The sequence below is a fragment of the Pholcus phalangioides genome, unplaced genomic scaffold (genome assembly GCF_987345545.1).
Source record: "Pholcus phalangioides strain wild (caught in Gottingen) unplaced genomic scaffold, Ppha-v1.0 ptg000013l_1, whole genome shotgun sequence".
Lineage (NCBI taxonomy): Eukaryota > Metazoa > Arthropoda > Arachnida > Araneae > Pholcidae > Pholcus > Pholcus phalangioides.
The window spans coordinates 33,535,205-33,549,712 of record NW_028301606.1 but is presented as its reverse complement, the minus strand read 5'-3'; the positions used below and the strand labels follow the sequence as shown (position 1 = coordinate 33,549,712).

The following is a 14,508-nucleotide window of genomic DNA, read 5'->3' as shown; positions in this document are numbered from 1 at the left end:
TTACGAACGAGTATTTGAATACAGGCGGCAAAAGAAAAAAAACTTACATATGTGAGAACATTGTTTCTGTGTATCTGTACGGTGTATACGCCATACTAGTGAAACGTTCGTGAGCACAGCTGCGTTTCCTTTGAAAGAAAACTAACCAAAAATTTAAATTTTTCTCTGAGAATCATTCCATTAAATGTATTGTTTTATAGTTTCAGTTTTATCGGCAAAAATTTTTTATAGTCTTTTTGCGATTATTTTATATTTACTGTTGATTTCCTCACAGACCTGTAGACACCCTTATTCTGAGCCCTATTTTAATGATAGCTGTGAATTTTGCACACCGACCGAGAGAGAAAGTGAAAGTTGAATTGTATTAATGAGTGGACAAATGACTATTACCCACATACCACATGCAAATATATTATCAACAGAGAAAAAGTCTCAGCAGGAAAAGGTCAGATTTGGTAATTTTCTGGCAGATAATTAAAAATAATCATCTGATTGGTTTCGAATAAGATTCGGGCTATTGGTTTACGATCATTAATTGGTGCCTCTTTTATAAATAAATGCAATCCAAAAAAAAATCACTAGGTGCTGCCATCTTTCTAAACTAGGTGAACTTTGCGTGTGGCTTCATTCTCCTGTTTTCCTCAATAGATGGCAGCATGAATGATCTCATTTCTTACATTTCTTGAAAATTCATATTATTCATTTCCGCATAAATTTGTGAGGATTTCTTACACATTTTTATCGTTTATTTTTGTTTCATAAATAAAAAAGATGAAATTCTTATGTACTCACAGAGTATTTTGTCTCCAAAATAATGCATATATTTATATTTTGTTACAAATGCATCTTGCTATAAATTCTGAAACTTCAAATATATGATTGTTAAAAGAAAAAAAAAATGTTAATATGTATGAAATATCAGATGACAAAAATCAAAAAATGAACGTAAAAATTTTTATTTTAAAAGGCTCCTCCAAAGGATTTAATTCGAGGATCTGTTAAAGGTTATTACCTTGGTTACAAGGTTCTTAGAGCTCCTGAACAGTATACGTACAAAACTTTGGATGCTTCTGGAAATCCGGGAGAAGAGTTTACTCTATCGAATTTGCAGCGCTTCACCCAATATGCAATAAGACTGCAAGCATTCAACAAAGCTGGCACCGGTCCGTATTCTGAGGAGATCACAGCTCAGACTCTCGAATACGGTAAGCATCATTTGACAGTTCAGTCTCTCCATTCATATTATTTCAATACTCAACTTTTTTTATTTTTACATTTTAAAAATTATTTTTATTTTTGCAAAATTTATTTACACCGTATATGTATTTGGTGGAAATTCAAGTATTTAAGCCGTAGGTATAAGATGGCATTAGAAAATATTTTGTCGAAAAAATAAATAAGCAAGAACAAAAAGTGAACCAATTTTTCATTAAAGCATTCATGATGAATTTTGATTGCATATACTCTATATGATACGGTAAATGTGATAAATCCGGTTATTCAGCATATTTGTCGAAGCTTTCATGCATAATCAACGGCCGTTTTGGTTATTTGTATAAATTTCCCTGAAGTTGCCACTCTTACCTGTGAATATGCGTAATGCCAAGTGCCGTTGGTCAATTTGATGAATGCTGCGAAAATATAACTGTTTCCGGTGATTATGTACACTACCCAAGCTTCGTTGCTAAACATGATAAACCACCTATTAAATTCATCGCATTTGTCAGTTATTATGCTCAATCAGCATTTAGTAACAACTATGATTTACTCCTATTCGACGGATTCTGAAACCGGACCTTGATATAACTAACGAACTCCGATACCTAAATCTTGGAAAATCCTACTTTTGGTTTCAAAAAAAAATTAACAACAACAACAACAATAGAATCCCGATTTAACGAATCAGAAGAAACTGATATTATTAGTTGTTAATTCGATAAGAAATCGCTAAATCAGTGCCGAGATCGACAGAATTATTCACACGGGGACATGATTTCAAGTAAAAAATTGCTAAATGATGAAATGCATTGAATTTGATTTCGCGACTAATTAGCAAACATACTACCGCTTTCGTTAATATTTATTTAATTCACCAATTATACGCCAGGGTTGTACGCCAAATCACCGTTAAAGCGATAAGTTTGCATTTTTCAAACTTACAAATGACTCTTGGGTATATTATGCATAATTATGGGTAAAAGTGATAAATTTATCAAACTGAATGAAATGATTTGCGATAATTCATAATTCCCTGTTATTATGTATATAGTGGATATCTACTATTATGAAACCACACATACAACACATGCGCGTATCCACACATGTATTGTGAGGATACGTGCATGTAAAAGTGTATACGTGTGTGAAAGTGTTGTGTTATATACTTAATTCATTCATGATAAAGACGGCTGCACGCTACCCTGACGCACGTCACGTCAGTGCCGTGGTGAATTCACGTTGATGGGAATCCTGTGGCATGGGCATGTTAGTCCAATTTTCTCCCGTCAGAGAATTATATGTGTGTAATGTGTAGCCGGCTGTAGGTAAGTATATTATGTGCTCAGAGTGCTGTTATGCTTTTCTACAAATTTTCAAATTCGGAAGGGGAAGGGGATGATTCTAGATTTGTAGATATTTTTTTTTAGTACCGTCTTATATATGGTGTATGCCGAGGAATTTATCAAAGACCATCTCGTATTCACTGTTGAAGGTGAAACCATACTTCAACCGACCATCAGTGTGTCGTCAACATTGTTCGAACCAGGATTCTAAATATCCGCAAGGATAGTGATTTATCTTGAATCTCATTTACTGTTAAAAAAAAAATAATCATCATTATCATATCTCCGTGTGGTTAATTTCAGTGAATATTGAGAATGTGAGGGTTTTGAAGATTGCGTCTGTAAAATAGAAAGATAGATGGCAGCACAGTTGATCCCCCCCCCTTTTGGCCAGTAGTTGGCTGTATTCCATAGATCAGATGTGTGTCAATTCACTCGCTGCATGCCTGCCAATGATTGGTCAACAAATAAAATTCTCTGGGTTTTCTATTCACTTTTTAATCAAAGAAATTCTTTCCGATAAGCAACATCCATCTTATTACGCATTCTACCAATTTTTGGACCAACATTTTTCAGATTAGTGGCCTCTTTTTCTCATCGTTCGTTTTTTTCGTTTCGTTTAAAAACATCCAGCCAGAGATGCCAGCACGAAGAAAACTAAATGTGATACGTTTTTGATGAGAGGCGTTGCTAGCTGACCAGTATATATGTTGTTGATGATACCCACAATGCGAAGGAATAGGATTGCTTACATCGCTTAAATTGCTAGATTTTACAGCTTCGAGAATCTGGATAGAACGAGATAATAGTTATAGGGAACTTTGCCGAAAAATAAATAAAAATAGAAATATTGAGTCCAAAATAAAAGCAGAAGTGGAATTTCTTCAGTTTTCCAGGAGGTTGACACAAAAAATTCGATTCAGACACTTCTCAGAATCCACTTTTCCATTTTCACCACCATACCTTACTTTGCTTAGTTCAATGTTCTGAAAACAGATGGAAGCACCGCTGGCACATCAGAGGCAAATAAAGATTATATCAAAATTTTTTTTGGGTTAGGAAATCTGTTCTAAAAGCGAATGTTATTTTTCAAATAGTTTTTTTTATCAATAAGAGGAAACTAACCACTGTGAGACATTCACTTGCAACATCTCCTGGATATCATGTATATCGTTCGGATCATGCCTTACATACGATTTACAGAAGCGTATGCCGGAATAAGAGGCATATCAATGGAAACCGATAAAATCTCATCAAATGAAACGCACACTAATATGCACAAATAAATACATGAAACATTGAAATTTTAATAAAATATTATTTAACCGAAAAATGTGAAAAAAAGGAAAAAAATTATTTTAAGTGAAAGTGAAAAGTTCTATATTATTAATATTTTCCGTGAAATATTTATGTGCATATACAATACACTGTATGATTTCTAACAGAGTCCAGTGCTTTGTTATCCGATTCAACTAAACTAACCATAGAAAGTGACAAAATTTTTGAAAGAATGCATAATTATATGCTCTCATCGAATTCAAATACATTTAAATTTGATTACTTTAACTTTCGAAGAAAAATTATAAATCCAAAAAATAAATCAATAATCATCATTATATGACATGAATGTCGCTCTCCACTTGTTAATACAAGATATACAGAAGGCTGGATGTTGTGAAGATATTTATTATTTTAGATGTTAATTTTTTAAGGAAGGAAAAAACTCATCTCTGCCCCTACCGGGAGTCGAACCCGGGTCCCTCGATTGCCGGACGAGTAGCGAAGGGAAACCCCTATCTCCTCTGTAGCTTAGTGGTCAGAGCACTCGTCCGGCAATCGAGGGACCCGGGTTCGACTCCCGGTAGAGGCAGAGATGCGTTTTTTCCTTCCTTAAAAAATTAACATCTAAAATAATAAATATCTTCACAACATCCAGTCTTCTGTATATCTTGAATCATCATTATTTTCAATTTATCATAAAAACTATGACTTCCAACAATTCAAGACACATAACTAACAGAGCTCTACAAAAGTAAACAAAGAATACCCAATCTGAGTGCCTAGAGTGCATTTTCTTTGCAATAATATATTGCTGGTAAAAGAAACAACACAACACTCTACCAAACTTGTTTAGAATTATTTTCATCATTTTGAACACAACATAAAATGTTTGGTGTTAGAAAACCAAAAGTTCTGAAATATATTTCTTTAAATTAAGAATTAATTTGAGTTTCTCAGAAAATCGTTGTTGAAAAGTCACTTGTTTTTTTGTTAGAAATGCAATATTTTTATGATAATTTCGAACATTTTTTTTCTGTAACTAATCAAGTCTGCATTTTATTATTTTCACTAATAGGCTCAAAATGTATTAAAAATCACCCTGTACCAGTTTTTAGAGTGGAAATATAATACTTTTTTGAAATGGAAAATCTAAATTTTTATACGATCCTCCTGTCCTCTAACTCCCAATTATAAAGTTGTCACAGTGCCTCTTCCGAGCCCAACAACAAAAACATTGAAAATAACAACTTAAATGGATAAAGTAGCACTGTCCGTTAGTTTCTGCCGTGTTTGCCAACTTTCTCAAATTTTTGAATCCAAATATCTCCACGGATATTGCACTGGGAAACATGGATTTTTTGTTGGGCTTAGGAGAGACAGGGCAATGACTTTATAATGGGAAGTTAGAGAACAGGGGAGGCGTATAAAAATGTAGATATTGTTTTTTATTCTATTTTTAAACACACTGCATTCCAACTCTCAAAACTGGTACAGTGATTTCTGAACGCATTTTGAGAATATTTTTTTAAATTTAAATCATACGTCTACGATTAACGATTCATGAGATAAAGGTAGCATATGTAAGTGTCCTTACAGAACACCGTCTATTCACTACAAGTACAAAGCAAAATAATAACAGACAGAAAACAAGAGAAGAAATTCACATGCATAAAGTGAAGAGGTCAGGGGCAACAGAAACGGAATCATTGAATCAAAACAATTAGAATTCGGTGACGAATATTATAATTGTATTAAATAAATATTGAAAATTTTCTATTGAACAATATCCAACAAACAGTTTAAACTTTGTTGTGTTGATAACTATGATTTTTAATTGACAAGGAAAGAAGTGCATAAAGTGTGTGAAATTATAAATTGCTGTAATGAATTAAATATCTTGAGAGGTAAATACAAATAAATATTTTGAAGAAAAAGCTTAAGGAAATGTTTTAGCTAAATGATTTATCGTTTATTTTTTCTTTTTACATATACTTGTATGTTTATAGTCCAAATTCACGCCACAGACTCATGTAGTTTAGATAAAGATAGACACTTTTTTACAAAATATATTTAGAATTGATTTGTGTACAAATGTTGCAGAGAAATTAGTACTTGAATGTTTGAAATGCGTATATGAGTAGATAATATCTGTGTGAATCACCTTTTATTCAGAATTATAGAGATAAATGATTTCAGTGAGATGAAAATTACTAAAATATGCCACACTCTACCCACCAACATGCAATATCATAATTACATCTAGATTCTATCAACGTGAAATAATAAAATGATTTTTTTGTGAGTTTTTATACAATATATATATATATATATATATATATAGTGTGTACAATATCTTTGGTGTTTCTTTTGTAAAGAAGTTTTATTCCCATTTCTGTCAGTGAATATTTTGAATAATATCTATACTCTGAAGAGGAATGGAACGTAACTCGATCCTTTCAACAAACAATTGATGTTATGTGATCCCCGCGTTTGTAGAAGCCATTAGTGATTTAACGATATATCTACACTATACGCATTATATATATAAGACATCGGCATTTATAATACATACTAAAGACTCTACAACAACAACATGAATGGGTAGCGTGTGTAGGAAAGTTTCTTTTCCCTCATCCTTTTCCTCCTCGAAGTGTACTTGTTATTAAACAGTGTCATTTGGTTGGTCGTACGTTTACGGCATCCAAGGCAGAAGTAGTGGTGGCGGTGGTTGTTGCTTTCGATTGTATAGGAGAAATGGGAGAGATTGATGTGTGCGACATCGAGCGTAGCTCTGGCGCAGAAACGTCGAAGAATAATGATGTGTAGAAGTGGTAAGGAAAAGTAGCACAAAAGGAACTTAAAATATGACATCCCGAAAGAAAAATAATATAGGAAATAAAGAATCATCAGTTTCTCTACCGACATCTATCATATTTGATTGCTTTTAGAGGAAAATACATTTTTCTCTTCGGTTTGAGATCACCCATTGTGTAACATTCTCTGCGGAAATTCTGAAAAAAATTAAAATAAATAAAGCTGTACGAAGACACTCGGTGAGAGTAAGAATGAGAATATCATTCGTGATATATAGGAAAATGCAGGAATATATTTTGATTTATGAACACCATGTGAAAGTTCTTTTCCCCTAGCAATTATACCAAGAGAAGAATTCAAATTTCACATACGAATTTGTATGAATACGTGTATTGTTTTTTTTTCTTTGCTGCATTCTAAAATACCATATTTCAATTTTCAACTAAAATGCATTGTAACGTTGCAACTAGTTTTAAACCGGTGTTCTCCAACCTTTTCATACATTTAGACTGGTGGAATCAAGTGATAGGATAGTGATAGTGATAAAAACCGAGAGGCACAGAGTCACGGTCACACTAGGTGATGTAAATACATTGTCCCAGGGGAAAAGGTGAAAGCAAGTGAACAATTCCGTGAACAGGCATTAATGGGAGAAAAAATCAGCACACCAAGAAAGAAATTATCGGAGAACAATTACTTAACCTAACTGTGTAATATATTTATACGCTATACGGAAAATGGGATAATTTGCGATGTGTATATTCTATTTTTGTAAGTGGCAGCAGTGGTCGTAGTGCATAAATAATGTGCCCTATTTTATACAAGAGAAGCATCTTTACACCCCTGCTGCCACCTATGAGAATAAAAACATAACTTTTAATTCTGGACATAATTTTTTTTTTTTTCATTAAAAATTCATTTCATCATCAAAATGAATGACATGCGGTATGATACTAACAAAATAATGTCTATTTTAGAGCCGCCCCACAGTGTAGCTTTTTACAGGTTTCTATGTTATATGTCGACTTGTGCCAAACAGCATTGATCCGGGACTCCTGCTGCCATCATCTATATAAACTGAAGAGCCAAAAAAATTGGTACAGGAATGCGTATGCAAATAAAAAGATGTATAACCAATCAGAGTACGGCGCTGCGGTCGGCAAAGCCTATATAACACAACAAGTGTCTGGCGTAGTTGTTAGATCGGTTACTGCTGCTACAATGGCAGGTTATCGGGATTTAAGTGAGTTTGAACGTGGTGTTATAGTCGGCGCACGAGAGATGGGACATAGCATCTCCAAGGTAGCGGTAAAATTTGGATTTGAACTGTTTCTTTGGTAAAAAAAATGTGTGTGTCCTTATAATCTCTCCATTCGTTGTCGCTGTATGATTCCTATTACAAACTATATATAATCACACACACATTTTGTTTTCACATGAATATAAATTGCAAATTAATACTTCTTACCCCGTAACAATGCAGCTCCTCATTCATTCAGCAGATTTAAAAAACCATATCACTCGATCCAACAATTGCTAGAAAGTAATTTCTATAAAGTAAAAATCTGTAAAATAATCCTCTCTTTCAATATGGAGTGTAATGTACTTATCATATAATTTTGGTTTTCAACAATATATCCTTTATAAAAGCATCATTATTATACGCTAAATTATATCAAATGCAGACTACTATAAGCACAGTAATCTTCCAGAAAGCACTTTCTGTTAGAACCAAAACATCATAATATTGGGGAGGTGCATATCATATGATCAGGCACAAATCCCTAGGGGCTCATACCTACTAGAATATATTAGAATAGGAAAAATCTCGAACTCCACTGGGAAAAATTTCGTCAACCAATATCATGCTACACCTATGCACGACTGGAATAGCCTCCCTCTTATCCTACATCTCATAGAGACGTGTTTTCATGGCATCCAAGAATTTTATATATAAGAAAACTCATACTGTTCAATTTATTTCGTAGGAGAAAACCTCACACCTTCCTCATATTACGTGCCTCCAGAAATTCTATCCTGCCGCACTCGTATAAGATCTAACGAAAATCCATAAAATGTCTACACCCTGTAAAAGATGGAGAAAAGCAAGAAATAAAAAAAAAATTCACTAGATAAGAAACACAAAATACGGCGAGCACACCGATAAGCATCTTGATCTCGTGAGAGATTTAGTTTCGACCCCGTTTCGGTCTTTTACATCGGTAAGAATTGCGTTCTTGTATTCCCGAACATCGAATGAAAAAAAAAAAAAATTACGTTGAGAAAATGAGATGGTTGTCCAAAAATTGAGGTTTTATCATACGGAAGGTCTTGTTCGATTACAGAATCAAGGTACGTATATCTGATTACGAATTCTTAAGCCAGATTTCACTGAAAATATCGCCCCTAAATGTAATGATTTTTTTTCCTTGTGTGTTTTGTTTTCTTTGTACGTTTCTCGATTTTTTTCTCCTCCTTCTTTTTTCATCCAACTTAGCCAACTTCATGGCATGACTCGACAAGAAATAAGATTTATAGTCCTACGAGCCTTTCAAATCCAGTGGTGGAGCGAAAAGAAAATATTGAACTTGTTTCTTAGTTAAATTGATGTTGTGCTGAGCTTGGAAGTTGCCTTCCCTCCTTATGTTTTGCTCTTCGGTTCTTTTCCCCAAGAAAATTCTGCAGTCATAAATTAGGTTTTTTTTTGCTTTTTTCTTCTTACTTATTTGGTTATTCGCTGTCTTTTCTATTTGCCTTAAACATATATTTTGCACAAATTTTCGTATATCTCTTCTTCTTTTTTGTTGTTTATAAATTTGAACGTTCATGTAACCATGCCACTTTCGTGACATTAACGGTAACGTAGAATCACTTCCCACTTGTTTTGATGCCTTCTTTTTTGACTGAGAAAATTTTGTTTTTAAATTATCTTGTTTTCTCTCATTTGTTTGTTGCTACTGACATTAGTTCTTCTTTCTTACTCCGAACACGGAGATAGCTTAGCATCAAGGATTTTTATATGCAAAATAGTCGATTTAGTTTCCTTAATGTGATTTATGATATGACGTTCTCCGAGGATTCGGTTATGAGATGGAGTGATATTAGAGCATGAATGAAAAAAAATATTTTTATGAAGTAAAAAGAGTAAATTTTAGATTAGAAAATGAATCTAACTTCTCAATCAGGAAGAAAAATTTCCCTTCCGAGTTTCTCAAGTTAGTTGTAAAAAGTTGGAAGCGAAATATTATAATTATATTATGAATATTACATTATATTATATTATGAATATTACATTATATTATATTATGAATATTACATTATATTATATTATGAATATTACATTATATTATATTATGAATATTACATTATATTATATTATGAATATTACATTATATTATATTATGAATATTACATTATATTATATTGTAAATATTATATTACAATTATTATACACGCTAATGCACTCCCCCCCCCCCCCTCCCACAGAAAATGATGATAACATTTTAGGTAAATAGGACTTCATGAAGTTCGAATTGGATAAACAAATCTTGAAACATATCTTGATAACTCAAGAAATTCAGTTATGAGTTTTATTCAATTATATCTATTAAGTTTAAAAGTTCCTGTATTATTTTTTTTTCAGTTGTATATAACGTGATCATCACTTATTCCCAAGAAATCTGATCTGCCCAAGGGAATTTGTTGATGGTAGAAGACATCCATTCCCGAATCGAGATTCGAACCCAGACCTTCTTGAAGGTAACACGCTAAACACTCGACTGTCAGGCGGGTTTGATGTAATTGTTCAGAGAGCTTTGCAGTGTGTTGCCAAAAGTGACTTTTATTGTGTGAAAACATGGATAGTATAATCGGCTGTACGAATTCGTCAGCGTGCGCGGAAGACGTCAGATCATTTTACAGCACAACTAGAGTAGATGAAACTAACCCTTGAGATGGCTGTCAAGCTTAAGCGGAGAGAAGTTCTTCAAACGGGAGGGAAAGAGCAAGAATCACTGAGGGTATGCATAGCGAACAGGGAGTGAATTTCCATAATGTGTCAATAAAGCATTTTTTTCATTGTACGCGGAGGGGTGGAGGCAATCATCCCTATTCCGTCTTCAGTATACGAATTTGATGTCGAAAACGAAGAACCAGATGTAACCAGATTCCCATCACCAGCGTTCAAGTAGTGCCATGATAACATGCTCGTTTCTCAATATGGGGACTGTCATGCCCACAGGTTGCATCCTATTATGTAGTAGATTTTCTCACTTGTGCGATTTTGACCCTTCCGAAAGGTTGGTTTCCACGAGAGAAAACTACATGCTCACAAAATATTACAAAAATATGTAGAATGTTTACTAATATTATATGTATAATAATAAGAACTTGAAGAGAGAGAGAGAGAGAGAGAGCTGGAAAACGTATCTCCGTTAACATAAATATATTTTAACGAGCGTTCTTCAAACGCCCATCGATGGACATTTTCCCAAATTTAATCAGTAAGGTCAGCAATAATAGTTTTGATTCCGTTCTGTTTATTACAGGCTGTTTCATTTGATGATAATCACTGATAGAGATTTTAGAGAAACGTCGAGTCGATGCGTAAATTCACCAAAGCCCTTTAACCACGGAGACTTGTCCACTAAACGACAGTTACGAAACCTAATAGAACTTGATGTAGTTCATCCACTAACGTGACAGCAAATATGAATTATTAGTAGTTAAATGAATGTTAGTTGTGCAAATTACATAAATCAGCGAGCTAACGTCACGTGTCCATAAGGTTACACTATTCCTGGCAGAAAGTGTTTGTTCATTCACGAAAACCGTAGCAATGATACGTTTAAATCGCGGAAAAACAAAAATAAAATATAATCCTTTTTTCTCCGAGTGCTTTTTGGTGCAAAAAATCATTCTAATTATGGAATGAATAAAAAAATCATAAATTTATTCTAATTTGCTAATGAAAATCGATTAATATTCTGGCAACACCCGAAGAAAATGCTCGATTACATCAGTTTTGAAAATAAAATTATTCGATCACTGTTTCAATCCCATGTGTTGACTCGAATTATGCAAACGAAACTTTTCGGGCAGGCACAGTGTAACCAGACAATTTATAACTACAAAAAAGAGAATCTAACGGGTTTTTCCCATTACAACTTTTCCCGAAGTGTAAGATATTTCTTTCGCAAGATATCTGTCTAATGATAAAAAAAAAATGAATAGTTTCTCAACGAGAGGTTGCAAGATTCTTCAACTGCGCTCAAAGTAAGGTGAACTGCCTTTGGATGAAACATGAGAAGACTGACAGTGTAGAGAATTCGTCTCGAACTCCATCGCCCTCGTACTACCACAAACAGAAGTGATAGAAAACTGATCGTCGCAACTGCTAACAAAAATCAACGTGCCACTTCGAAGCAGCTGCAGCTGAATGATTGGGTATCTGCAACCGTACCGTTCACAATAGATTGCGAGAAAAAGGATTTAGGTACTCCAAGTCAACACCTAAACCTAATTTTACTTGACAGCAGTACAGGTTTCAGTTGCAATGGTGTAGAAAACACGTCCATTGAAAAATGAGTGATTGAAAGAACTAATCTTCAGTAACGAGTCAAGAATCAGCTAGGGGACTGAAGACAGCTACGATAGATTCGTATGGAGAAGAACAGAAGAAAATCTCGATGATTAGTGTATCAATAAGACAAAAAACCTTATTTTTGACATACATGACAGTCAACGGACTAGGAGAACTTCGCATCGTGGCGTGTACTATGATTTCAGAAATTCTACATGGACCTCAAGGAACAATTTTTGATTCTGAGTTTCCACAAATGGTTTTACGGAGCAACTAACTTCGTATTACAGAAGTAAGATTCTGTACAGGAAGACAAGGCGTCTTACCATCGTGGAAAAAAACATCTCACCATTCCTCTGGTATATTTTCTAAAGATGCAACTGCTCTATGAGTAACTTCGTCTTCCACGATAAAAGATATCTTTTGGGAACCAACTCTTATACCGCTTCGTAAAAAGTTATAATGATGAAAAATCCGCTGCATCCATAATTTATACATTTTCTGTTTACCCTGCAACTGCGCAAAACTTATTTCGTTCACATTTCGAGTCAACATATTTTTTTAAAACAGTGATGCATCACTTATTGCACAAGAAAGTGCTGATAGAACAGTTTTTTCCTGAGTTGTTGCTGGTTCATAAATCGATTTCCAAGATCACATTGGAATAAATTTATTATTTTTTTCCAATTATTCCGTATTTAAAATGATTGATGTTACCAAACTTTTTCAATAAAAAAAATCATCTTTTATTTAATATCTAGTATTTGCGTTTTAAACGTATCATTGCTAGTGTTTTCGTGTTTGAACGAAGACTTTCTACCACGGGTGATATGAAGTTTGACTAGTATATTTGATATATAATACACATTTAAATTATTATTTTTCATATATTTTGATATGAAAATTTCGCATTGATACAATTTCGCTTTGGATTGTTTGGTGTTGTAGTGGCTGTGAATAAATCGAGAAATGTTAAATCGGTGAGTAAATATTCAATAGCGAACGAACTACACGAAATTACACCAACGAATATTTCCATGAAGCCCTTCGCTGGGAATGTTGGAAGGCGTGGTACTTATTGTCGTCTCAATGCTTACCTCGTACAGTGTTGGAACCATTGATTGTCACCGACACAAGCGATTTGAAAACCCTCTTTTACAAGAGGAAACGATCCATCTAGTAGTGTAGAGTGAGCTTCCCTGTGTGTGAGTCTTTGCGCGAGTCTGCGTCATTGAATCGTCCTAGGATATCGGGTAAAGAGTGGGTGGTTTTGAACACAAACATCTACAAAGGATTTTAATGGCAGTTGTTTCCGAAAGCACGCATTAATCTTCATTTGATTAGCGGTAGTGGCGGAAAAACGGAATTTAAGGATCCCACTGGGAAAACATGAGAGAAATCCGCTAATATTATAATAATTAGTTGGAGCATTCGGGTCTCAGTTAGCGTGAGTTTAAAAAAAAAATAAAAACGATTAGCAATCATTTTTAGCTAATATGCGTGCAATTCATTTAATCATTTTTTCTCTTCAAATTTCTTCCGTAAAAGTTTACTACTACATTATGCTCGGAAGACAAGTCTTTAAATAAATAATTTTAAGTTTATTATTATTATTATTATTATTATTATTATTATTTATTATATTTTAAATTAAATTATTTTTATTTTCATCACCCGACTAATTTCGTCGAATTATGGCTATTTTATGCATACGATTGATAATTATTCCAGGATTCTCACTCTAAATATGATTTTAAGTGACTTTTCTATCTCGTCTATTGAGGGGAAGTTGGTACATTAACCGATAAGCTGGAAAGTTTAAATTGTCTATTGTTACATTGTTCTCTAAACTTTTCTTGTGCGCCTTCCTGATCAAGCTGAGAGGATATCAAGCTCATAAAGAAATTTAACGTATTTTTGTAAGGCAGTTGGCTGTCTCTTCAATTTCAGCTACAAAATCCTACTAATTTTTATATGATAATTCTCTTAATAATATGCTCTTTTCGTATAGTTGTGTACTGAGATGTTAGTTGAGCGAATGATCTCTCCCATTAAATTATTTCACCGCAGAGAACAACCGACCCCCGAAGGTACAAATATTCAGTCATTACACTCCATTCATAGTTTAATAAGTAGATGGCAGCGCTAAATTCATGCATAACACTAGATACGCAGTCAGACTATTAGGTGCACATACACACTTCTGGCATAGCTATATATGTAGTACATTGCTCAGGACGATAGAATAGAGTTGTACTCGATTTTAAAAAG

At 33.8% G+C, this 14,508-nt stretch overlaps 1 protein-coding gene across 3 annotated transcripts in view; it reads left to right on the top strand.

The window, feature by feature from the left end:
- The window catches only part of LOC149078981 (cell adhesion molecule Dscam1-like), a 265,953-nt gene that overhangs the window by 190,058 nt on the left and 61,387 nt on the right, over positions 1-14,508 (top strand). For all 3 annotated transcript variants that reach the window (XM_089241228.1, XM_089241230.1, XM_089241229.1), the window contains exon 18: positions 968-1,205. In XM_089241228.1, coding sequence (XP_089097354.1) covers positions 968-1,205 — 238 coding nt within the window. The remainder of the gene's footprint in view (positions 1-967; positions 1,206-14,508) is intronic.